At 53.8% G+C, this 25719-nt stretch overlaps 3 protein-coding genes across 5 annotated transcripts; 2 read left to right on the top strand and 1 right to left on the bottom strand.

Annotated features, from left to right (window-relative positions):
* Positions 1–4166: 4166 nt before the first annotated feature.
* Tmem256 (transmembrane protein 256) lies at positions 4167–5221 on the bottom strand. Of its 2 annotated transcripts, none has more exons than XM_059269455.1 (4): positions 5150–5221; positions 4811–4842; positions 4456–4536; positions 4167–4357 (listed from the first exon to the last, which is right to left on the bottom strand). In XM_059269455.1, exons 1-4 carry the CDS (start codon positions 5181–5183, stop codon positions 4214–4216), a joined length of 291 nt encoding a protein of 96 aa, XP_059125438.1. In that variant the 5' UTR covers positions 5184–5221; the 3' UTR covers positions 4167–4213. The 2 variants fall into 2 exon arrangements, with proteins under 2 accessions (XP_059125438.1, XP_059125437.1); XM_059269454.1 differs by having other exon boundaries at positions 5099–5215.
* Positions 5222–5996: 775 nt separating this feature from the next.
* Positions 5997–20192, top strand: Nlgn2 (neuroligin 2). Of its 2 annotated transcripts, XM_059271000.1 has the most exons (8): positions 5997–6692; positions 9036–9753; positions 13233–13283; positions 15339–15488; positions 15651–15836; positions 15939–16131; positions 16503–17099; positions 18116–20192. In XM_059271000.1, exons 2-8 carry the CDS (start codon positions 9276–9278, stop codon positions 18990–18992), a joined length of 2532 nt encoding a protein of 843 aa, XP_059126983.1. In that variant the 5' UTR covers positions 5997–6692; positions 9036–9275; the 3' UTR covers positions 18993–20192. The 2 variants fall into 2 exon arrangements, with proteins under 2 accessions (XP_059126983.1, XP_059126984.1); XM_059271001.1 differs by lacking the exons at positions 5997–6692; positions 13233–13283 and having other exon boundaries at positions 9432–9753.
* A 1613-nt stretch (positions 20193–21805) lies between these two features.
* Positions 21806–23095, top strand: Spem1 (spermatid maturation 1). Its single transcript, XM_059269453.1, has 3 exons — positions 21806–22024; positions 22114–22171; positions 22339–23095. Exons 1-3 carry the CDS (start codon positions 21881–21883, stop codon positions 23064–23066), a joined length of 930 nt encoding a protein of 309 aa, XP_059125436.1. The 5' UTR covers positions 21806–21880; the 3' UTR covers positions 23067–23095.
* Positions 23096–25719: the final 2624 nt, after the last annotated feature.

Genomic DNA, 25719 nt, shown 5'->3' with positions numbered 1-25719 from the left:
CACCAGGTGCATGCAGTGCCAGTGGAGGTCAGAAGAAGATGTTGGATCCCCTGAAACTGGACTCAAGAGTTGTATGTTCCGGGAATCAAATCCAGGTCCTCTGGAAGAGCGGCCAGTGTTCTTAACCACTGGGTCACCTCTCGAACCACTGGGTCACCTCTCGAGCCCCTGGAATTTGTATTTCTTGGTTTTAGAAGAATTTAACTTTGGGAGGTGATAAAGGAGAACGTGAGCCACAACTCACCCGGTTTAGCTTACAACTACATATGCAGAACATGTTCATTTTTTTTTCTTCTTTCTTTCTTTCTTTCTTTCTTTTACTTGAGGCAGGATCTCAGTATGTTGCTCTGGTTGTCCTGGAATTAGGACAAGGTTAACCTCCAGTTCAAAAAGATGTGTCTGTCTTTGCCTCCCAAGTGCTGAGATTAAAGGCATTCACCATTATGCCTGGGTATGTAGTTCATTCCACTAATAACAAACCTGACTACAGCCTGGCATAACGGTACATGCCTTTAATCCCAGCACTCGGGAGGCAGAGACAAGGTCAGCCTTGTCTGCATAGTGCGTTTTGCTCAGCTAGGCTACACAGTGAGAACCTGCCTTTAAAAAAAGAAAAAAGAAGCCTGCCCCTGACATAATGATCAGGAACTGTCCCTATTCTTATTATCAATATCATCTTTACAGTGCCCTCGTGTGTGTGTGTGTGTGTGTGTGTGTGTGTGTGTGTGTGTGTGTGTGTGTTAGGAAGCCCATACATGCTAGTCAAGTGATCTACTACCCAGCTATGTCCCAACCCTTACCTTCTATTTTGTTTCCCTGTCTGGGTTTATCATACTGACTTCCATGGTTCAAGGCACTCTCTTTCTGAACACTTCTACCAGCTGGGACCCAAGTGTTCAAACATATGAGCCTCTGGGGACCCTTCTCATTTAAGTCACAATTGTTCATTTGAGGTGGACTCATGTAGCCTATGCTGGCCTCAAAACTGCTGTGTATGCATGGATGACCTTGAACTCTTGATCTCTGATCCTCCTGCCTCCATCTCCCAAGTGCTAGAATCATAGGCCTGAGCAACAGGCCTAGCTTGCCAAAATTTTTAAGGGTCACACCAAGCAAAAATATGCATTATTGTAAGAGAATTCCAGGTGCTGTCCCAGTAGGACACAGGCACCCAGGGCATGCATGGGGAACCCATGGGTGGGAGCAAGACATGGGTCTGTGGGCTGAAGCTTCTTTGGGGGCCCACAGCATTTTCTGTATGTGTTAGTTTCCCACGACAGGACTGGACTACATAATTTGAAGGGAGCCCAAAGCAAAGGTGGGAGACTCAAGGGTCTGGTTCACCAGGCTTCAAACCACAGCCAGGTTGTCAAGTGGTTCACAGTACGGACTTCATCTTACTAAAGCACGATCAGGTAGAGAGTGCCTTGAACCATGGAGGTCAGTATGATAAACCCAGACAGGGAACCAAAATAGAAGCTAAGGGCTGGGACTTAGCTGAGTAGTAGACCACTTGACTAGCATGTATGGGCTTCCTACCACCACATGCGTGCCTTTCATTGGGGGCAGGCTTTGAGGTTTCAAAAGCCCACACCATTCCCAGTTAGCAGTCTGTCTGGTGCTTGTAGATAGAGATGTGAGCTCTCACACTGCCCTAGCGCCACCCTGCCTGCCTGCTGCCATGCTCCCTGCCATGCTGGTCATGGACTCACCCTCTGAAACTATAAGTCCCAAATAAACTCTTCTAGAAATTGCCTTGGTCATGGTGTCTAATCACAGCAATAGGAAAATAACTAAGACCCAAACCAAAGCAAAGCTGTTGGCATAGGAATCTGCAGCCCAGAGCTGGTGTGATGGCTCAGCACCTAAAAGCCCTTGCTTTGCAAGCCTGAGGACTTATTCCCAGAGCCCATGCTTGAAGGAGAGAACCAACTGTAGCTGGAGAGTTTTCTCTCCGGGTCCTGCCAAACCCCGGCAGTCCCTTAGCCCACTTATAAAATAAACACACAGACTCTTACATTGTTTAAACTGCTTGGCCATTAGCTCAGGCCTACCATTGTCTAGCTCTTACTCTTATATTCAGCCCATTTCTATTAATCTTTACTTTGCCACGTGGCTCGTGGCTCACTGGTACCTTACATCTTTCTTGTCCTGGCGGCAGCTGCAGGCAGTCTCCCCCTTCCCTTCCTGTTCCCTCAATTCTCCTCTCTGTTAGTCCTGCCTATACTTCCTGTCTGGCTATTGGCCAATCAGTGTTTTATTTATTAACACATTTGCCATACAGAACATCCCACAGCAACCAACTCCTGAGATTTGGCCTTTGATCTTCAACTCCATACACATACAGTAATAATAAATTTAGAAAACTGAAAGGAACCTGCAGCTGAGCAGAGACCAGAGTAGGAAATAAAAATCCTAGTCTTGAAAGTATGCAGATACAGTGGGGCAATAGGGGTGCACACCTGTAATCCCAGCACTTGGGTGGTACAGGGAGGCAGATCTCTGTGAGTTTTAAGCCAACCTCGTCTACAGAGTGAGTTCCAGGACAGCCAGGGCTATATAGAGACCCAGTCTCAAAAAAAAAAAAAAAAAAAAGCTCCCCCCCCCCCAAAGATCAGGAGTTCAAAAATCACCCTCCTCTAGATAGGGACTTTGAGGCCAGTCTAGGATACAAGAGACCCTATCTCAAAAAGATGAAATCTCACACAAACAAGAGCCCAAAAGGATGACTTAAAACCTAGTAACTTACTATTGTACTGCACAGAAGAGTTTAGGCAACTTAGCACCTTCTGTAAGGCCTACACCCACCATCTGGGATCTTTTAGTCAGTTTCTGGATGCTACACTGTCCTTACTCCTATTCATCAGGTTTTTCTCTTACCTCAGGGACTTGGGGTTGCTTCTCTCAGCCTGTCTTGCTAGCTATTCCTTTTGCCTGGAATACACTTCTCCCTTTTGGCCATGGTCAGAACAGGACATCCAGTATGCAGATACTGCAGCTGCCGCTAACCTGGACCTAGAGCACCTTGTTTTTTGTTTTGAGAGTATTGTTATGTAGCCTAAGCTGGCCTTAAATTTGTGATCCTCCAGCCTCATTTTCCAAGTACTGCACTTAGTACCACATCTAGCTTTGTTTTTTAAAGCACAATTTGTTTAATATCAAAGTAGACACTTTATTTTCTGAAGGTGTGCACTGAGAAACGTGTGTGGACACTCCCTAAATGGCAGACATTTTAGGCGATCTTGTTCAGTTCTTATCTCTTTGGTCCTACTTCACTAGGACCTCCTTGGTGGGTAGGGTCTTCCTATCAGAGCGGGAGCATGCTCCACTGCCCAGCTGTTTCATTTCTTTCCAGGCTATGAATGTTAGTCAGGTCTGTCTTGCAACTGTGTGTGTGTGTGTCTTTCCCTGCTTCGGTTCACAATGAAGCCACACAGAAGACCCTTGATGCCCCACACCTTCCCTTTCTGTCTCAGTCTCCGCTCACTGACGCCCTCCACACGCGAGGGCTTCTTTAAGGCCATCTCAAGCTTTTCTGATGTCCAATACATCACGCTCTGCTTCTGCTTTGAAGTTTATAACATAGCTCACGACTAATCACATGGCTGTTCTGTCTTGCCTGGGCTCTCCCTTCTAGAATGTGTGGGTATGTAACAGGTAGACACTGTTGAAAGACAACCCGGGAATGGCAGGGCTAAAACCCACCATTCTCAACTAACCACATTCTACTGAAGCTGGGTGTACGTACACACCTGTAATCTCAGCCATCAGGAGGCTAAGGCAGGAGGCAGCTGGGCATATAACTCAATGGAAGAGGAATTTCCTAACATTTCCAAGGCTTTGGGGTCAATCCCCAGCACTGGAAAAAAAACTTTCAATGATCTACATGAATGAATTTACTAAAATCCACATTCCCATGTGCTCCTTAGGTAGGAAGCTGCATTATTTCAAGCATTCTATATGAGCTTTGCCCACCATTGCCACACCTTGTAAAGCACGGAATTCCAGAACCAGGGCTTATTTGTGAGTCTGAGAAATACAAGGAATTCAAAGATTGACTCTCTACCCTTCCTTGCTCTAGGTTAGATGAATGAAGACTCCAAAGTTCTTTATTTCTTTATGTGCCATTTTCTTTTAATTTCTTTTCTGCTTCAACAACAACACCCCCCCCCATTACCCAGAAAGCCCAGGACTGGCAATTAAACAAGAGACCTCAAACAGCCAAGGCAAGCCAGCCCAAGATTAGCAGACTCCCTCCAACAGGACCCAGATTCTGGATGCTAGTGTCTCCACTCAGAGCCTGGTAGTAAAAGCTGGTACAGAATAAGGTAGTTCCAGAAGCTAGCAATAATCCTGCCTGAAAGAGATGGAAAACAGAATACAGTATTTTAAAGTACAAAGCAGTATGAGAGATTGGATGGGGTTTGATCAGAATTAGGCAAGGGGACTGATTACCCAGAGAGGCTTTCTGCAATAGGGTACCCCTAAAAGGGCCAGGCTGTGCAAAAAGTGGTGCTTGTTGGCCTTGTCAAAGAGCTGCAAGGGAAAAAAAAAGGGGGGGGGGGAGATTGTCTAAGCAACACAGGAGCCCAGGAACCTGAAGTGGCACACAGGACCAAAGTCCACTCCTAGCACTTCAACCTCTGAAGTCCCAGTTTGTTGCTCCCCCAGGTCCCCAAGCCACAGGCTTGCAGCCCTTCCCATTCACCTCCTCACCCTCTACTTTCAACATCCCTACCCTCCAGTTTAAGGACACCCAGATATTTCGCCTGTAGTCCCGACTCCGGGAGTCCCAATGCTATTACTTCACCTCCTTCCCGTAGGCATCCGGAAATTGGGCGCCTGTGGAGAGAAGCAAAAGTTACCAGATGTGTTTTAGCCTCGACCGTCCCAAACCCCGGAGAATCCACGCAGACACCAGTGAAAAAGGGCATCCCCAGAAGCTTCCGATTGGTGGAAATAGGTGTCGAGTAGTACTGAGAAGCTTTTGCACCCACTGAAAAACTGGACTCCAAGAGACAGAACGCTCCCTATAGGTTCCTTCCCGCACCAGACCCCAAAGATCGCCCCAGCCCAGTTGCATCCCTCGTCCCCTGACCGTGTGCCCCGTAGGTGGCCAAACCCAAGGCCCCAGCTCCGGACAAGGCACCTAGGCGGCGGAAAGCAGACCCTACCACGGCCATGGCTGTGGGTGGTCACGCGCAGAACCAACACCGCCCTGGCCACCCAAGAAGCCAGCCAATCCAGATTGCCCATGCAAATAAGGTCCAAAGGTACCCAATCAGGGCTGCGTTCATTTCAGTGCCCCGGCTCCTTCTACATACGCCTTTGTAAAACTTCTGCTGAGTGGAGAAGACGTCTGGCGGGCGGAGAAACTAGAACCAATTAGGAGCGGAGGAGCGGAGCAGTGAGAGGCGAAGTTGTGGGCGGTACTAAAGGACTTGCGTCACGGATTGGCCCACTTTCCAAGTTGATCGCCTCTTCGACACCCCAACCCCACACCTCCAGCTAATTTGCAAAGATATCGGTCCCCACACAAAGTCCCGCCCCTTTTCCCACAGGCTCCTCCCGTTCAGCTTCTAATCAGACCCTCTCCTCAAAAGGGGCGGCCCCACGGATGTCTAAGCCCCACCTATTGCCATTAAGCCCCTCCCACTTCACGAATGGCCCCTCCTCTGTGCCTAGAGGCCCCGCCTTTTTGTGTGATGCCCTGCCCTCTGTATTTCAGATCTTCTCCCCCTCGCTAGACCCGGAGAGCCCCGAGGGTGGGAGATCCGGGGGGAAATGTCTTCACCCTGCCCCAGCCCGCTACGTCCATCCGTCCGTCTGTCCACTCCCACCCCCTTCACTGTCTTCAATCCCCCCACACTCTAGAGGGCGGGTGGGCAGGCGAGTGAGAGCGAGGGGTGTGCGCCGCTCTCTCGGCAGGGGGCGGGGGAGGCGGCCGCGCGGTGACGCGCGGGGCTGCTGCGGCTGCTCCGCCGGCGGATCATCACTCTCGGGTTGGGATGGACGCAGGGCGGGCGGGCCCTGGCGCGCAGAGCCAGGAGTCCGGGCCTCCTGGCTGCTGAGCATTCCCCAAAGCCTCCCCCAGCCCTTGCCTTCCTTCCTAGGAGCCGCGCCGACCTCTGCCTCGAGGCTCCGGACTCGGCCCCCGCCCTCTTCTGACTCCCCGGATCTCCCTCTCCCGCCCGCCCTCGGGATCGACTAGATCCCTCCCCCTCCCCGAGGATTCCGGCTGGATCCCTGCCCCTGCACCGCGGATTCTGCGCTCCGGGGCCCCGGGCCCCTGGGGATTGCTGTGGACTCCTCCTCCAGCGCCCGATCCCTTAGGATCTTCCGCCTGGACCGCCTCCTGGTCCCTCGAAGCCGGCCCAGAGAGCCAGTGGATCACCAATCCAATCCTGTCCCGTTGCTCCCTCCTGGCTCAGCCTTCCCCACTGCGGGGTTCCCTGTTCTTGAGCTCCCTCTGACCCCATACCCTAGCTTTCCTTTTCCTGGGGATCGACTGGATCCCGGCCCCGCCCCCCGGGGCTGGGGCGATCCCCCTCCCCCGCCGGGTGAGGCGCTGCAGGCGGGGGCTGGGCCTGCGGGGCCGCGGGGGCTCAGAGGCCGCCGCCCCCCTTCTGAAGCCCGTCCGCCCCCCACTCGGAGCCCTGGATGGAGGCACCACGGCCCCAGGGCTGATCCAGGTAGGAGCTAAGCCAGGCTGGGTGGAGGGGGCTGCGCGGCGGTCCGTTGGGGTCTTCCTCTTCCCATATTCCTCCCTGCGCCTGGTTTCCCCTAGCCTGCTCTGTCTGCGTGTCTCCGCCTAGGGATGCTCTCGCCGTGTCTCTGCGTCTTGGTCTCTTTGTCTCTGCCTCTCTCCAGTCCATGAATGATCCTTTGAATGGGCCCACAGACCCCGTGTGTTCCCATCTCCCCCTCCCCCTCCTTCTCCCCTTCCCGGCCAAGCCATTTTCCCCACTGCAGGAAGGCGGGGGGGCTGCGGCCTGAGCCCCTGTCCCTCAACTCTCCCCGGTTGGGGGAGTCAGGCCTGGGCTGGAATGGAAGAGCAAGGCAGAGGAATCGGGAGAAGGGGGAGCAAGATGTAGCAGACAGAGATGGAGAGAGAAAATGGGGGAGAGAGAGAAATAGAGAAAGGAGAGAGAGAGAGAGAGCTCTTGAGGGAGAAAATAGAGGAGGTATTTGGAGGAGAGAGCGGTGAGAAACACCAAGGAGACAAATGAGAAAAGACCGAAGGATGAGAGACTGGAGGCAAGAGCTGGAGCAAGCCGGTTCAGGCCAAGAAAAGATGCTCCGAGAGAGAGACCCAGTACAGGGGAGAAAGATGGGGGGAGGACTCTAGTGGGAGGGAAGAGAAAAGCTAGTTGGAGGAGAGGAGGCAAGGGGCCCAAAGTACCTTAAGGGAAAGGGGTGACTGAGGCAGGCCATGTTGGGGAGAGGGACAGCAAACCCCAGCCTGGCATAGGAAGAGGAGACGGGGTGGAGGGGGGGCAGGGGGGGGAGTCAACTCCAAACCCCCCTCAGGTGATGGGAGAACAGAAGCCTAAAAGGACCTGAAAAGGGGGGGGGAGGGCATGACTGGGTGTGAGTGGTGAGGACTCCTGTGTCCCCATCTCTGGAATAAATTGACACCTGCAGAGAGCCACCCGCGGGCTGGCGCCTGGCTCTGAAAAACCCGGCGTCAGCAAACAGCCCTGGAGGCTGGGGGGGGGGGGGTGTGTGTGCTGGGGGGGGCTTGCTGAAATGACCTGGGTGTCTGCCCTGTCTACCTCTGCCTAGCCCTGCCCCTGCAGCCTGAGCACCCAGGCTGGCAAGGGGAAGGGGAGGGAGGGCTAACAGCAGGGATGGGAAGAGAAGAAACCTGAGGTCAAAATGCTGTGCAGAGAAACCCCAGGTGGGGTCTAAGGCTGTTCGAGATTAAGGAAGGAGGAAGTCAGCAGGCTTATTTGAGAAGCCCACTTCAGTACAGCCCCCTTCCCCCCCCCCCCAGACCTGGTCAGTAGGGTTAGGCTCTGATTGGCTAAGTGGGATGGGGGGGGGCATCTCTTTTAGGATTCTCTGTTCTCCTAGACTACCTTCCCTCATATATACTTCTTCCTCTCTGCTAAGACTGGGTGAAACTAGCATTCTGACTCATGCCTCTGCCTTCCCTCTCATGGCCCGAATGGACCCTCAAACCAAGCAAGCCCCTTCCCCTCTTCCTCTAGACCACCCCCCTCCAGGGTTAAAGCTGCAGCCGGTTGCCGAGGTAACATTGCGGGGCAGCATCCTGTCGCCCAGCAACCGGCTGCAGGATCATGCATCTATCTGTCCCTGGATTTGCCCCTTCAGCATCCCCCCCTCACTTTAACCCCTGGCTCTGGGCACCCCAACTTCCAAGGGAAGACATGGAAGGGCCTGAGGAGAAAGACAGGGCTTCCCGAGTGCACAGATCCTTGGGGAATATACATTGATGGGGACAGGAGGCACGGGGGTTTGTAGTCCAAGAAGGCCCAGAGTCTGGCCTGGGATGGGGGTTCAGCGCCATGAAATTACAGCTCAGGAGTAATTAACACGTATAAACAAACCCGCCACTTCCTGCTAATTAATGACTTGGTATTTTTATTTTCTCTTCCTTGTCTGTCTCATTGTCTCCCAGGGAAGTGGGGACTGGAACTCCTGTGTCCCTAGGGGGAGCCTGTCTGGGAGGGATAGAGGCAGAAAAGGGGCACCCTTGAGTCCGGGAAGTTCCCTTCTCTGCCCCTGCCCTGGACATTTACCACATCTGACTCCACCCCAAACTTGGGTCGCTGCGGAGGGGAAGAGGGCAGTTGTGGGGAGGGGAGAGGTGTTGGGGGGTCTGTGGGTGGGAGAAAGGGGCAACTTGATCTGAAATTCAAGCCACTAACCACTTGTCTCTTGTTTCCCCGTCCTTCCTGTCCTCCCTTCCCTTCCTCCACCTCTCTGTATTTTTCTGTCTGTTTGTCTGTCTGTATCTCGCACACCCTATCCGGGTCCCCTGTCCTCCCCTGTCACCGGTCACCGGGCAGGTCGGGCCTGCCTGCACCTCCTCCTACCTTCTTGCCCTTCCCCACCCCTCACCCCCTCCATGGAGAGGAACAGACTCCTCTTCTGTCCCTTCTAACCCAGGTCCCTACCCGTCCCCCTCCTCCTTCCTTTCCCCGCCCCCTCCTCCCTCCTGGGGCGAGGGGGGCCTCCCTCCCTCTCCCCCCCTTCTCTCTCTCTCCGAGGGGGGGGTCAGGGGAGGGAGGGGGGGTCCCCCAATCAGCATGTGGCTCCTGGCGTTGTGTCTGGTGGGGCTGGCTGGGGCTCAACGGGGAGGAGGGGGTCCCGGCGGCGGCGGCGGCGGCGGCGGCGGCGGCGCCCCGGGCGGCCCGGGCCTGGGCCTCGGCAGCCTCGGGGAGGAGCGCTTCCCGGTAGTGAACACAGCCTACGGGCGAGTGCGCGGCGTGCGGCGCGAGCTCAACAACGAGATCCTGGGTCCGGTCGTGCAGTTCTTGGGCGTGCCCTACGCCACGCCGCCCTTGGGCGCCCGCCGCTTCCAGCCGCCGGAGGCACCGGCCTCGTGGCCCGGCGTGCGCAACGCCACCACCCTGCCGCCCGCCTGCCCGCAGAACCTGCACGGGGCCCTGCCGGCCATCATGCTGCCTGTGTGGTTCACCGACAACTTGGAGGCGGCCGCCACCTACGTGCAGAACCAGAGCGAGGACTGCCTGTACCTCAACCTCTACGTGCCCACTGAGGACGGTAAGGGCACGGGCACAAGGCCGGGCACCCTGTGGACACAGCCCACAAACGCACACGCAGACCCTCAAGCACAGGACCGACTCCTGCCCCTAAGCTGTGCCTTAATGGGCAATGAGGGGCGGTATGCCCCTGCAAGCCTCCGCGCATCTCCCAGGTAAGGGTGCCTGCTTCTCAGGCAGTCCTAGGAGCATCCCATAAACAGCCTCTTCCACAGCAGAAACTCTTTGTGCCCCAGAAGGAAGGGTAGCTGGCATTAGGTCAGGCTCACCCATCTTCTCCCTAAAGAGGCACACTGTCAGATACTTAATGTTGATGGCTGGTGTTCAGGTGATGGATGTCTCTCCATGGCTGGCTCAGTCACTCCAGCCGTACCTCTACCTCCTGCCTTCTCCCACTTAACTACATCCACATTTTACTTCCAGCCATACCACGTAGAGCCCCATCCTCAGGCCCACCTGCCCTGACTTCTCTCTATCATATGACACCTATCAGTCCTTTATCTGAGTTGAGAGTCCTTGTGAGGGGTACTCAGTGACTTCTTCTGGGAGATTTCTGTCCTCAGAAATCCCTGCACACAAAGGGTCAGGGAAGCTTCCTCCACTCACGCCCGTCCACGCACAGCACAACAACCCATCAGAACATTTTCCTTGGGGCTGAGATGCTGTTCTTGTGAATGAATTCCTGTTCACTGTATGACAGCTCTGTACCCCAGCACTTGCTCCCAGATAGCTTTCCACTCACCAACCTTCTGCACACCAAGATTAATCAGAACCTCTTCTACGGTCTGCAACAGATCCCAGCTACCAAAGGGGGGGGGGACGACAGCATCACAAACAGCCCCCACATTACCCTTCTGACATACAATCTCACCATTCCAAAACATTTCAACACCTTCACAGAGCAGACTCCGCTTCCTCCAGCTACTGTTTCTAGTAACTTTACATTCAGGCCCGGCAATAGGAGCCCCTAAAGAACCCCATACATCCGCATTGTGTACTAAAGTTCTGCAGTAACTGAATCTCAAACTGCTCCAAATGATCATTTGCCTAGTTGACCGTGTGTTCCAATATCTTAAAAGTTACAGCTCCCAACCCCTTCACAGAGTACACATGCCCAGTACTTCCCTGAAATGGTATTCCCATTACTCACACAGACTCCAACTTTCCAGTATCCCTGGATGCAAATTGTGTGCTCTGGTCATGCCCACATGTGCATTTTATACCCATATACCCTGCACACAGACTTCTTGAGAGGTGTCGACAGCATCCTCAACACTTCGTTTACTCCATCTCCTGTTGGAGTTCACCCTTCTGAAAGGTCCAGTACTAACAGCTTGTACCTTGCACCAAGATTCCTCTCCTGCCAATCACAGAATGACTCATATGCCTTAACCTGTCCATTTCCATCCTCATCTTGTTCATATGGACCAACTCCTGCCCCTCATTCCAGCCCTGCTGACTAGCGAACTCCCCTCCCCATGTAAAACCATGACTTCTGACAACCCCGCCACAAGATTTTTCTGCCCTTTCACTTAGGAATCCTTCACCTTAATATCGCCCACAGATGCCCCGCAACACTACGATTCATTGACTCTCCATTGCTCTCTGTCTGTCTCTGTCTTTGTCTCTGTCTGTCTCTGTCTCTGTCTCTCTCTCTCTCTCTCTCTCTCTCTCTCTCTCTCTCTCTCTCTCTGTGTGTGTGTGTGTGTGTGTGTGTGTGTGTGTGTGTGTGAGAGAGAGAGAGAGAGAGAGAGCGCACGCCCATGCATGTGTGTGGTTTTTTAAGACAGGGTCTCACTCTTGTAACCTAAACTTCTAAACTTGCCTAGAACTATGAAGCCCAGGCTAGCCTTAAACTTTTGATAGTCTTCTTGCTTTAACCTGAGTGCTGGGTTTACAGGCATGAGCCGCCATGATCAATACCACCCACATTTTCCACTCATGGCTCCCTCTTGGGAGCTTTCTCATCACTCCCGTGTGAAACATCTAACACTTCTCACCGCTGGACTGTCCACTCCATCGCCACACAAATTGTCTCTCCCCTGCCTCCGCACCACTCATTCCCACACCTTCTGTATTTTTAGCCTTTGCATATTGCAGACCTGACGGGGCCTGATACATCAGGTGCTCTCACTGAATCTTCACACCAGCTCCAGGAGGAAGTGGTTCACACGCGCGCGCACAGACACACACACACACACACACACACACACACACATACACACACACACACACTTCATAGCTTCACGGTCATGAATAGCCTGCTGACTTCATCCCTACCCATGTCCTCTCACAAATAGAGGCCCTGTTCACAAGTGGATCATCGTTTAGTTAGTCGGTTAGTGCTAGCCTGAGTCTTGTTGACCCATCCGTCCTTGAGCTTTGGGGAAAGCCAGTCAGCATGGGGAACTCCCTGAGACTGTTCAGATCCAGTGCTCCCCTGACTAACCCCCAAATCCAGAACAGTCTGACACCGGGCTCTGGGCGGTCTGGGACTTTTCCTGATGTTAGGACCATTTTGTCTCCCAGCCAACACCTACTTTATGTATCAGACTGGCCCAAGCACTGTTTCCTATATGCTGTTGGCAGATGAATATCCCAAGGGGGAGGAGGGCTCTTTAGCAGTGGACCTAGGGTGGGGCTGGTGATCCTATGGGGGAAAAAAATCACAATTTGGTGGGGAGGAGCAGAGGCCTGGGCAAGGGAGGAGGTTGGTGGGAGTGTGGAGGGATAAGTTGGAGTGGAGGGCAAGACCTGATGACCCCTTTCCCTGCTCTGCCCACATTGGGGAACTGGGACAAGAAGCCAGGCCTGTGAGTGTGGATGGAAGAGAAATGAGGCTGGGTAGATGGGCAGGTGGGCAGCCCTAGCTGATCTACCCATAGCCCTTCAGTCGGCAGCAGAGGGCTTCAGGAGGCAATGAGCTACGGGGTGGTCTGCCCCCAGCCCACCCTACCCTCTGATGCAAAGGGAAGCGAGTCCTTCCTGCGCAGCCTCCTCTTACAGCCTGAGGTGGGCAGCCCGTAGCACGAGGCTGGCCCTGAAAGGAGCCTGCGTGAAAGATGGCCTGGGGGGCAGGCCAGCCTTGGTGTCCCTGGGCTCCCCTTCACCCCATCCCCCTAACACTATTTCATTTCCAGCAAGTAGCAAACACACCAAAAAGCCAAGTCCTTTCCAGTTAAGTCCCTGTGTCTCAAGAGAGCCTCAGCCCACTCAGGCACCCCACCCCCAAACCCACCTTTTCTTTGGGGCATGACTTTTTCTGGGGAGGGGAAAATTGGGTTATAGAAACGTTTTTCTCTTTTCTTGGTTTCTTTTTCTTGCAAACAAATTTTGCTTTTTTTGGCTTATTTTTTCTGCCTCTCCCCACCCTCCCCTTTTCTGCTTTCTCTCCTCCCCTCCCCATCTACCACCTCCCCTGACCCCCATCTTTCCCCACAAAATTGTCCTTTTTTCTCTGTTTTGTGTTCCCGGTCTTAGGTCCGCTCACAAAAAAACGTGACGAGGCGACGCTCAATCCGCCAGACACAGGTAGATTTAAAAATCCCGCTGATGCATGTGGTTGCTTTGAAGAGGACGTTGATGGCCCTGACCCCTAACTAAATGTCCCTATAGCCCTCAAGGCCCCTCAGTCGTTCTCCCAACTAAAAATGAAAAAGAAAAGAAAAAATTTTAATAATTGGAAAAAAGAACTATGAAAACTTCAAACAGAATTTGAACAATGTTGGACCCACTAGCTAACCTGCGAGAACAGCTAGCCACGGTGAAAGTGAGGTGGGAGAATGAGAAGGAATTGGATTGCCAGGGAAAAGAAATTGGACAAAATGTTGAGAGTTTGAAAGAAATCTGGACTGTTTTGCAACATGTGAAATGTACCATTTGAAAAAAAAAGTTTTAATTTGAAGCAAAATAATATTTGAAAAAAATGGACAAATTAATGACATTAATTAAAACATCAGAAACCTGTTACAATTTCTAGCCAAAAGCCTGCCAGATTTAAAAAAAAAAAAAAGTAAACATCTGAAACAAATCAAAGAATTTGGAAATTTTTAAAAACAGGGCCCAATATCTTGAAGTTTCACCACAAAATTTTGAAATAACGCAAAGAATTTTTTTCTTGTTTTCTTTTTTTCCCAAATGGAGCTTTTTGTTTTTTCTTTTCTTGTTGAATCTGCCCCAAGAGCTTCTTGCTTTTTTTTGTTGTTGTTTTTTCTTTCTTTCTTCTTTCTTGATCCTGGTTTTTGTTGTTGGTTTTGAATTCTTGTTGCCCCGCCCCTCTTCCTGCCTCTTCCCTTTCTAACTCCCTCCCCCCACACTGGGAGAGGGCTTGGGGGAGGGTGGGCAAGTATGAAAGCATTTAGGACAGGACCCTGGAAGGAAGGACATTGTCACCAGACCTCCCGCCGAGCGACGGAGACTTGTGTCAAGTTAGGGCGGGAGCAGTGGCGGGCTCATGTGGGTGGACACAGAGAGAACTCTGGCCACAGAAGTCCAGAGACTCAGAGAAGATCTCAGAGCAGGAGGCAGAAAGCCAGCCTGGAGGCTTGGAAAGGGCATGCATGCCCTGTGACTTGCAGGTTGACCTTCTGTGTTGGCACAGGTGCCGGCTATGAGCTGTAGGGGCCCAAACCTGGCTCCATGGCAGGTGTTAAACAAGAACTCTGCCACTGAGCATGCCCACCAAGTATGACAAGAGTTCAAGTGAGCTGGAGTTGACCCCAGCCTTGGGACTTCAGTGAAATCAGAGTAGCAGCGGGCAAGTAGGCCGGAGTCTTGAGGACCCCAACAAGCCCTCCCAACTGCCACGCACCCTCTAGGAATTTTCATTCCTTAGCCCAGTTCAGAGCTTCCTGGCCTGCTACATGGGGCACCTATGGAGAAGATTCTTCTAGACTATGGCAAGCGGGCTTCAGTGCAGGACAGGCCAGTTTGGAGGGCGGGGAGTCCAAGAGTCAGAGCTCTACTCTGACTTCATTAAGCAGGCTCTTTCCCACACTGCCTCCTCCTGCCACAGTAATTAGGCTGGGGGTTGCCATGGTAACTGGGGAGGTGACCTAGAAAGGAATTAGGGCGGGGAGGAGACCAAGCCCCCAGGGACCCTAGGGCCTGGCACCCCTCACCCACAGACTAGGGTGCCATGTGGAGCTGAGGCCCAAGCCTGAGTCTGAGGAGATGCCAGGACCCTCCCAGCACCTCCAGCCCTAGTCCCAGCCTTAGTCCGCTCTTCCCAGGAGCAGGAAGGAGTTTTGGTGTGTGTGTGGAGGGGTCCCTGGCTTCAGCAGAAGCCCCGAGGAGGGCCACTTCCTACCCTTGGCCTCTGTTGGGCTTCTTGGAAAGTGTGCCCAACATTTGGTGAAGTACTTGGAGTCATGTTAGCCAATGATGAAGAGGGGCCTTCCTCTAGGGTTAGCTGGGGAGGGAGGGAGGGGAATCCGGTCTTGCCCCCCCGCCAGGGATGGTAGTGACAAGTCCCCTGAGCTCCAGGCTGGTCCTCAGAAGGCCTGGGAGCTCTGAAGTGCTGCTTCTGGTCTGACTGTGTCCTTGTCCCCGATCTCCTGGCCCACCTGCCACCCCCTTCCCACGCAGATATCCGGGACTCTGGGAAGAAACCAGTGATGCTGTTTCTACATGGCGGCTCCTACATGGAGGGCACTGGGAACATGTTCGACGGCTCAGTCCTGGCTGCCTATGGCAATGTCATCGTAGCCACGCTCAACTACCGTCTTGGGGTGCTCGGTGAGGGTGGGCAACCAATTCTTGGGGGGCAAAGTCTGGGAGGCAGTCCTGGTGGGCCCGGTCCTCCCGAGAATAGCCTTAGAGACTGAGTGCATTGAGCTCCCTGCAGAGGGGGTAAGGACGCTGTGACACCTCCAGGGAGTCCCCTTCTTCCACCCCTAGGTTTTCTCAGCACTGGTGATCAGGCTGCAAAAGGCAACTATGGGCTCCTGGACCAGATCCAGGCCCTGCGCTGGCTCAGTGAAAACATTGCCCACTTTGGAGGTGACCCTGAACGGATCACCATCTTTGGGTCTGGTGCGGGGGCCTCCTGCGTCAACCTGCTGATCCTCTCCCACCATTCAGAAGGTACCAGCAGCCTCCTCCCCTGCCTTCCCTTTCCCTGGACCCTACCAAGCCTCCTCCTTTTGGGCCGGTACAGTCGAGCCTGAGGTCTGCCTGTCCCACCAGGACTGTTCCAGAAGGCCATTGCTCAGAGTGGCACCGCCATCTCCAGCTGGTCTGTCAACTATCAGCCGCTCAAGTACACGCGGCTGCTGGCAGCCAAAGTGGGCTGTGACCGCGAGGACAGCACCGAGGCTGTGGAGTGTCTACGCCGGAAGCCTTCCAGGGAGCTTGTGGACCAGGATGTGCAGCCTGCCCGGTATGGGGGCGGGAGAGGGCTGGGTCCAGGTCTGTACGCTCCTAGCTGGTTCTGAGGAGATGGCGGTGAGAAGTTCCTGGGGACATTGTAGTGGGCAAGGAGAAACGGGGCTCCAGACCCCCCTAGTGGCTGTCCCTTAGCAGCCTCCCTCAAGTGAAGGTCACCACATCACATAGCTCAAGCACAGGGTTTCACAGAATGCTTTAGGTGGATATCCAGAGAAGTCAAAATGCCATGAAGGACTCTTAAGAGTTTTCCAGTCATGGAGAAGAGTCTTCTAGGCAGAGGGGAGCACCTGTGTATGACTTAGGAGGCCATGGGTCCAGAGGAGGCCAGAACTGGATGATGAGACCTTGCCCCCTTCTCCGCAGCTACCACATCGCCTTTGGGCCTGTGGTGGATGGCGACGTAGTTCCCGATGACCCCGAGATCCTCATGCAACAGGGAGAATTCCTCAACTACGACATGCTCATTGGTGTCAACCAGGGAGAGGGTCTCAAGTTTGTGGAGGACTCCGCAGAGAGTGAGGATGGTGTGTCCGCCAGCGCCTTTGACTTCACTGTCTCCAACTTTGTGGACAACTTGTATGGGTATCCGGAGGGCAAGGACGTGCTTCGGGAGACCATTAAGTTCATGTATACGGACTGGGCTGACCGGGACAATGGCGAGATGCGGCGGAAGACCCTGCTGGCGCTCTTTACCGACCACCAGTGGGTAGCCCCAGCTGTGGCCACTGCCAAGCTGCATGCCGACTACCAATCCCCTGTCTACTTCTACACCTTTTACCACCACTGCCAGGCTGAGGGCCGGCCAGAGTGGGCTGATGCAGCACACGGGGATGAGCTGCCCTACGTCTTTGGGGTACCCATGGTAGGCGCCACCGATCTCTTCCCCTGCAACTTCTCCAAGAATGATGTCATGCTCAGCGCGGTGGTCATGACCTACTGGACCAACTTCGCCAAGACGGGGTGAGGGCCAGAGGGCCCAGTGGGGCTGGGTGGGACACCCCTGTAGGCTGAGGTCCCCTTGCCTTCCCCGGCGGCTTCTCCTTCCCACCTCGCCTCACACAGCCACCATGCCTCTAGGAAGACACTGGCTCTTACCTTGCCTTGCTCTCCTGAGACAAACTGCATTCGTATTCAGGCACTGAGGGTCGGGGACTCACTGGCATTAGGAAGGGCCCCGTCTTTTCTGGGGTGGACTTTCTGGGTGACTTTGTCGGGGCTGCTGGCTGACCACCTTGGTCTGCATCTGAGTGTAGAGGGTTTGGGTTTCTGTCATCTGTCTGTCACTGCGTCTGTCTGTCACTGCGTCTGTCTGTCCTTTCCTGAAGTCCACTGACTTCTTCTTTGCCCGCTTTGGTTTTTGTCTCTGGGCTGCTCTCACCAGCACTGTCTTCCTGTCCCCTGGCTGTCTCTCATGGGCCTTTGTCTCTCTATTTCTGTCTGTCTGTCCGTCTGAGCTCTCTGTTGCTGGCTAACTCTTCTAACTTCATCTCTGTCTCTGCGGTCTGTCTTCATAATTTTTGGTTTGCCCACCTGTCTGTCTGTCTGTCTGTCTGTCTCTCTCTCTCTCTCTCTGTGTCTCCTCTCCCCCCCCCACCGTCTGTCTGTCTCTCTCTCTCTCTGTCTCCCCCCCCCACTGTCTGTCTGTCTGTCTCCTCTCTCCTCTCCCCCGTCTCTCTGTCTCTGTCTCTGTGTGTGTCTCTCCTCTCTGTCTCTGCCTCTCTGACAAGGTCTCACTACTTAGCCCAGGCCAACCCTCTCGAGTGCTGAGATTGTAGGCATGCACCACCATGTCCAAGCTTTTCTAGCTCTAGATGTTCAGCCCTCTCTCGGTCTCTGCCTTCTCCCCTCCTCTTCTGCTCCTCTTCCTCCTCCTCCTCCTCCTCCTCCTCCCCCTCCTCCCCCTCCTCCTCCCCCTCCTCCCCCTCCTCCTCCGGAGCCTCACCCTCACTCCTCTCCTTGCCCTCCTGTGCCCACAGTGACCCCAACCAGCCTGTGCCACAGGACACCAAGTTCATCCACACCAAGCCCAACCGCTTCGAGGAGGTGGTGTGGAGCAAGTTCAACAGCAAGGAGAAGCAGTACCTGCACATAGGCTTGAAGCCGCGCGTGCGCGACAACTACCGTGCCAACAAGGTGGCCTTCTGGCTGGAGCTCGTGCCCCACCTGCACAACCTTCACACGGAGCTCTTCACCACCACCACCCGCCTGCCTCCCTACGCCACGCGCTGGCCACCCCGCACCCCCGGTCCCGGCACTTCGGGCACCCGCCGGCCTCCCCCACCCGCCACCCTGCCGCCCGAGTCCGATATTGACCCAGGCCCAAGGGCCTATGACCGCTTCCCTGGTGACTCGAGGGACTACTCCACGGAGTTAAGCGTCACTGTGGCCGTGGGAGCCTCCCTCCTCTTCCTCAACATCCTTGCCTTCGCCGCCCTCTACTACAAGCGGGACCGGCGGCAGGAGCTTCGGTGCCGGCGGCTTAGCCCTCCCGGAGGCTCAGGCTCAGGTGTGCCCGGCGGGGGCCCCCTGCTTCCCACTGCCGGCCGGGAGCTACCTCCAGAGGAGGAGCTGGTGTCCCTGCAGCTGAAGCGGGGTGGTGGTGTCGGGGCGGACCCTGCTGAGGCCCTGCGCCCCGCCTGCCCACCCGACTACACCCTGGCCTTACGCCGGGCACCGGACGATGTGCCTCTCTTGGCCCCGGGGGCCCTGACCCTGCTGCCCAGTGGCCTGGGGCCCCCACCTCCGCCCCCACCTCCTTCTCTCCATCCCTTTGGGCCCTTCCCACCACCCCCTCCTACTGCTACCAGCCACAACAACACGCTACCCCACCCCCACTCCACCACGCGGGTATAGGGCGCGGCTTGGGGAGGTCTGCCTCCCTAACCCTCCCCAGCCCAGGCCACTTGAAGGCAGGGAGGAGGACTTGGCACCGGGCTTTTCCCCTGTGGATTTGTCAGACGCCGTGGAGCAGCGTTAAGGTGGACATGGGATTCCTCACTGGGATGCAAGTTTTTCCCAAGCAGAGAACCCCATTCTCTTCTCTGGACCTGGGCCTTTGAACACCTGGGGGTGTCTTTGCCCTCCGTTGGGACACCAGTCTTCGGTGTGTGGAAATGTGGAAGTCTTTTTTCCCACGTGAAGGTTGCTTTCCTCGTGAGGGGGTGTTTTCCCATGTGCAGGGTGAGGTGTTTTGTTTTGTTTTGTTTTTTGCCGCCCTGGACACATGTTGGCCCCCTCAAAGAATTTCTGCGGAGATTTGTACCCCAGAATCCTGTTCCCTCATACCTTTGCCTTCTCCCCCTCCCACCCCCTGGAGACCCTGGAAGTGATGTGTTCACATACAGTGACCCTTGGCCACACCAGACTATACAGGGTGATGCCTGGGGAACAGCAAGGAAATCACAGGCCCCCTGGACCCCACTCCCCCTCCACCCTGAAAAGCATGTTTCTCCCCCATGGCACAAGTCAGGTGAAGCATGTTCTCCCTGGAGGCCCCCCCGCCTTCCACAGACAACACAGATTTCCTGCTAGAGGAAAGGGAGGAGATCTGTGCATCCCAGGACTGCCTGGAAACTTACCTGCCCATGGTCCAGGACACATTTCACTGAATGGAAACATGTTCTTGCATGTGGATGTGTGTTTCCCAGGCAGAGGGTCCCGCTCTTCCCAACACTTCCCTGCATCCCCCCGCACCTCAGGCCCAGCACACAGTTCCTCCTGATATAGCAGGTGGGAACAGACTTCAGACTGACAGACGCCACGGGGAAGTACACACTTGAAGGGAGATGCTGAGGTGGGAGAATGTGGGGGCATGGCACATGTCACACAAGAAGCCATGCATGTTTGACCTAAGCCCTCACGGGGCCTGAGGACAGCTTTCCCTCAGTCCTTGAGATCATTGCTCATCCGTGCCAAACTGGTTAGTGGGGTTGGGAGACTCAAAAATGTGCCAAGGATCCCCTAAGTCCTAGTCCAGGGAAGGGAAATGCCAAGGACAGGTGGCAGCTAAGTCCCCACCCCTCGTGCCTCATCCCCATGTCATTTCTCTGTATCCGCCTTTGTTCCTCATTCTCCATCGCTGGCCCCTTCCACGCTCTTCCCCATCTCAGGGTCAGACCAGCCTGCTCCCTTCACCCTCTTTGACCTGCTTCCCCTTCCTGATTGGCTGAGCTGAAGGAAAGGAGCCACAGAAGGGGGAGGGGAGGAGACAGGGAAAAAGGTTACACGGACAGGTTGGGGAGAATGAGGTCAGCTGTACCGAGGAGCAGATGGAGGGGGCCGTGGAGGACAGGGCTTGGGCAGACACCAGCAGGAAGATTTTGAAAGGAAATGTGGGAAGCAGCTGCCCAGAGGTCTTTGTGTTTGGACCTCTGGGGACAAGAATCAGGAAAGGTTTTAAGGGACACCGGTGGAGGTGTGACCGAATCCTCATGTATTGTGTGGCTTTCTGTGGGATGTTAGTGCCAAACTTGTAGAGGGGTGGGGTGCTGTCTTCTACTGACGCCCAGATCCAGAATCCTTGGTCTTGAGTCCCCTGTCCTTTTCCTGCCTTTCACCCATGGAAACGAAGTTCTTTTCTGGCCCATTCCCCTGCCTGGTCTAGCAATTCTTGGAACAGCCATGCCTTCCAAATGCTATCAACCTGGGCCCTGAGCCCTCTAAGTGGATTCCTCAGAGCTGGGGTGTGAGGGGGGGCTGGGGGACCCCATGATACAGCCACGGACTCCAATGCCCAGCCCCTTTCCAAACAATCCCATGTCCCCACCCCAATCCTTTGCGGCTCTGTACACATTTTTAAACCTGGCAAAAGATGAAGAGAATATTGTAAATATAAAAAGTTTAACTGTTGGTGTGTCTGCTGTTATGTTAGAAGGTGGTGAGGGAGGGTACCCAGCCCTGGTTGTGTCTGTTGGAAGGTGGTAGGAAGTAGTGCCCCTTTTCAGGAAACTCTTGAGGTCTGAGGGGAAATAGCAAGAGTAGGGTTGCCATAATGACGGGAATGGATGGCTGAGGTAAAGACAGGATGGTCAAATAGTTACAAACACTTGCAATCATAGCATCCAGGCAGGTGTTGCTGAGGGATCATGAACTCAAGACCAGCCTGCACTACATGTCTTTAAAAAAGAAAGAAAATGCTGAACTGGAGAGATGGCTTGGAGGTTAAAAGCACTGGCTGTTCTTCCAGAGGTCCTAAGTTCAATTCTCAGCAACCACATGGTGGCTCACAACCATCTGTAATGAGATCTGGTGCCCTCCTCTGTCATGCAGGTATACATGCAGGCAGAACACTGTATACATAATAAATAATTTTTTAAAAAATGCTAGACATGGTGCGCACTGTAATCCCAGTAGATAGGTAGAGACAGGATCGGGAGTTCAAGGTCACTCCTGGCTATGTAGAGGCCAAGATCAGGAGATGTGTGTGTGGAGGGGGAGTGTCTAGAGCCTGGTGTTTGAGAAAGAAGAGGAACCGATGAGGGCAGATACCCAATGGATTAGAGTCAGTGGGTTCTTCCAGGAGGCTGACTGTAAGAGAGGCCTGCAAGGTCTGGGCTAAGGCTGAAGGGTCAACCCTGGGCGTAGCACCTTGAGAGTATCATCTTGGCACATTATGAGGGAAAGCCTCAGCATCATTGTGACCCGGTCACTCTCAGGACCCCTCTGGGGCAGGCTTGCAGGTCACTGGGCACTAGGGTTAGTGGGCTGGGGGCCTAAGGGCCCTGGTGGCCCTAGGGACCGCCATGGCCATGGCTGAGCGGTCACGGTCTGAGTGGAACTCATATCAAAACCCCAACAGCAACAACTGCCAGGACGTGGGAAACTCCATTCTGATACTGTTGGGTCTCATCATCTGTATTAACATTGGCATCAATTTGGTGACCCTGGTCAGGGATGGAGGGGGTGGCTGGGGTGGCTGGGAGGCAGGCCTGGTTACAAGAACTTACTCGTGGTCACCATGTCCTCCTATACCTAGCTCTGGAGCCGACTCCGCATCATCTTACACCGAATATTCCATATCATTTGTGAGAAAGGTAAGAATGGCGAGAGGTTGGGGCCTAGGAGGAGCAGAAACCAGGCTTCTGTCCCACCCGACCCTAAGCTGTTCCTTAGTGACTGGAGCGGCTCCTCTCCCAGAGCCCCACCTTACCTCTCTGTGGAAGCCAGCCTCTTCAACAGCCTCCCTCTCCCTAATCCACAGAAACTACTCAATTACGCTCACCTGGGAGGCAGACCCAGCTCTCGAGGAAACAGACCTACCCTGAAGTCCATCTTCGATGCACCATGGACCCCGTGAAGATGACCGTGACCCCCCCACCCACTCGTCGCCACCGCCGTAGAGCTTCCCAGTCCCGCCGTGCCCACCGCCCAATAGCTTGGGCCCCTGACACTGATGAGGAGAGACCTCCACATCAGCACCAGGCAGTCTGCTCCCACCACTGTGATGGTCCTAAGGACTGGGAAAGCTTCCAACCCCTGCAGGAGATCTGGGAACCCTGGACTCAGGATGAGCAACCTCCCCAGACCATCCGTTTCCAACCAACAGTAGAGGGAAGGCCTCTCAAAACAGAGATCCGGTCAGAGCAGGGCCTAGAGGCCTATGTGTATACTGTGAACCCTCCGCCTCCCAGCCCAGAGGCTTTGAGCCATAAAAACAATGGGGTGGGGCCAGGGGCAGGTGCTGAGGGTGAGCAAGCCCAGTGCCAGCCTGCCTCACCAGCCTTCCTGGGTCCAGCGAATATCCCTGAAATACCTCGGCGCCGTTCCTCAGGCCGAATAGTGTATGATGCCCGAGATGTGAGGCGTAGGCTTCGAGAACTGACCCGCGAGGTAGAAGCTTTGTCCCACTGTTACCCCTTGGTTTCTGGATCCAGCACAGTTGAGGGGACAAGCAAAGATTGGGTGTATCGTCCCCTGAAGGGGAGATGACTGGGGAAAAAATAAAAAAGGAGAGAGGAGGTAGTTTGTGGTGGTCTGGGGGAGGGTCCTCACAGTGCCCAGAATCCCTGGCTGCTGAGAATGACCTCCCTTGAAACAGGGCCTAGAGAGCCCTGGAGACCCTTGTCAACTTCTTGCCTTCATAGGCCCTTCTCAAGGCCCTTCTTGGTTCCAAGACTCCCAACTGCCTCTACCCTGTTTTCTTCAGTGCCCAGAGAAGCCACCAAATCCAGCCAGATCCCCAGGCAGTCCTGAACTAGAGGAAGGACCTCAGGCCCCATGGCCCTAGCTCAGAGGTCTAAGGAGCCCAGGTCTCCAGATCCAGCGGAAACAGGGCTCCCCTAATGCTCTAGCTTCTTTGGGCAAAGATGGTTGTGAGGGAGGGTCTCTGGACCCTCACCATCTTCCAGTCAGAACCTGAAGTTCCTGCAGCCCTTGAGAATAGACTTAGAAGCAGTAGGTAAAATAATAGGGACACTCTTAAAGAGACGCCATCCCTAATATCCCAGGCTTCTGCGGTTTTATGCCTCTTCATGTCCACAAAGGAAAGGTGGAATCTCCAGTCAAATGACTTGCTTGTGGCCACAGATATCAGGGGCCATGTTCACAGCCTTAAGACTTTCTACCCCCACATCCCCATTCCTGCTAGTGGATCAGCCCAGCCTACATTTTACCATGTGACCTCCAAATATTCCATCCACTGGACAGAAGAGAAACGACTCCTGATCTGCTGTTAGACTGGCCGAGATTCTCCTATGCGTGTGCACACATAATCTTGGGAACAAGAAATCATGTGACCCCAGGCTGAAGGTACTGGACATCACCTTTCATACTAGACGGATTCCTGGAATGTGAGCATACTTTCTGTGAATCACCTTGTTTTTTCTGTTTACATCCAGCTGGAGTTATTGAAGTTGAGTGGTAGGTAGCACAGGCCTGTAATCCCAGGACTCGGGAAGCTGAGGCAGGATGATCACTGCAAGTTTAAAGCCAGACAGGGCCGGGCGGTGGTGGCGCACGCCTTTAATCCCAGCACTCGGGAGGCAGAGCCAGGCGGATCTCTGTGAGTTCAAGGCCAGCCTGGGCTACCAAGTGAGTTCCAGGAAAGGCGCAAAGCTACACAGAAAAACCCTGTCTCCAAAAAAAAAAAAAAAAAAAAGCCAGACAGGTTTACATACCCAGTTCTAGGCTAGATGGGGCCACAATAGCAAGACACCAACCATATCAGTGAAACAAAACACACGAACAAAAGGTGATTGATCGTTTCAAGTTATTTTTATTCTATGGGCACACAGTAAGCACGTACTGTGTATTTGGAGACCCTAAGAAACACCTTTCCTCCATGGCTGCTAAATAGTTTGCTGTAGGAAACATTCTTGGTTGGCAGGTGGAAGCGGGAAGATCAAGGAGTTCAAGGAATTCCTTAACTTTGAAGTTAGCCAAGGTCACCCTGGTTTACATGAGACCCTGTCTCAAAGCAGCAGAGAAAATGACTGTTGGCAGGGTAGTGGTGGCGCATGCCGATAATCCCAGCACTCTGGAGGCAAAGGTAGGATGCTTATTGCAAGTTCAAGGCTAGTTTGATCTTGAGTTCCAGGCCAGGAAGGATTACATAAGACCCTGTTTTATCTTTTTGAGGCAGGGTCTTCTTACTGTGTGGCCTTGGCTGGCCTGGAAGTCACTGTGTTGATCATGGTTGGTCTTGAACTCATAGAGATCCGCCCTGCCTCTGCCTCTGGAATGTGGGTTAAAGGCGTGGGCCACCATACCTGGCCTCTTTTTTTCTTTTTAAAGATTTTTATTTTTTAAATTAGATGTCTATGTGAGGGCAGATATGTGCACCTGAGTGCAGTTGCAGTGGAGGCCAGAAGAGGGCGTCTGATCCTCTGGAACTGATTTCTAAGTAATTGTGAGCCACCCAACCTGAGTACTGGGCACTAAACTTGGGTCCTCTGCAAGAGCAGTATGCACTCTGAACTGCTGAGCCATCTCTATATCTCCTGCTAGATTCTATCATTAAAACAAACGCAAACAACCCACACTTGCAATCTGGGTGCTACGTTCATGGATAAGTGATTGTTAACCTTTGTCGTATCAACAATTACATCATTTTATACTTTGTTAACTGTGTGGACTGTTTAATTTTTTTTTTCTAGTGCTGAGTAAACGTGTTTGGCAAGTACCCTACCTCTTCACTACACTGGTGTGTGTGTGTGTGTGTGTGAGATTTAGATGGTACCACTAGCTCCAGGAGGGCCTGGAACTCGACCTCTTCACTACACTGGTGTGTGTGTGTGTGTGTGTGTGTGTGTGTGTGTGTGTGTGTGTGTAGATTTAGATGGTACCACTAGCTCCAGGAGGGCCTGGAACTCGACCTCTTCACTACACTGGTGTGTGTGTGTGTGTGTGTGTGTGTGTGTGTGTGTGTGGAGATTTAGATGGTACCACTAGCTCCAGGAGGGCCTGGAACTCGACCTCTTCTTGTCTCAGCCTCTTCAACAGCTAGGACTGACAAGCACATGCTTGTCATCGCTACCATGCTGTGTCATGGTTTTCTTAAGGTGGCAGTTGGTGGCTTTTCAGCTTGGAGTAGGGGTGGATTGATGGGCGGACAGTTTCTTGGGAAGGAAGGAGGACCACAGTG

Source organism: Peromyscus eremicus, chromosome 8a, assembly GCF_949786415.1.
Source record: "Peromyscus eremicus chromosome 8a, PerEre_H2_v1, whole genome shotgun sequence".
Lineage (NCBI taxonomy): Eukaryota > Metazoa > Chordata > Mammalia > Rodentia > Cricetidae > Peromyscus > Peromyscus eremicus.
This window is presented reverse-complemented; position numbering and strand designations above follow the sequence as displayed.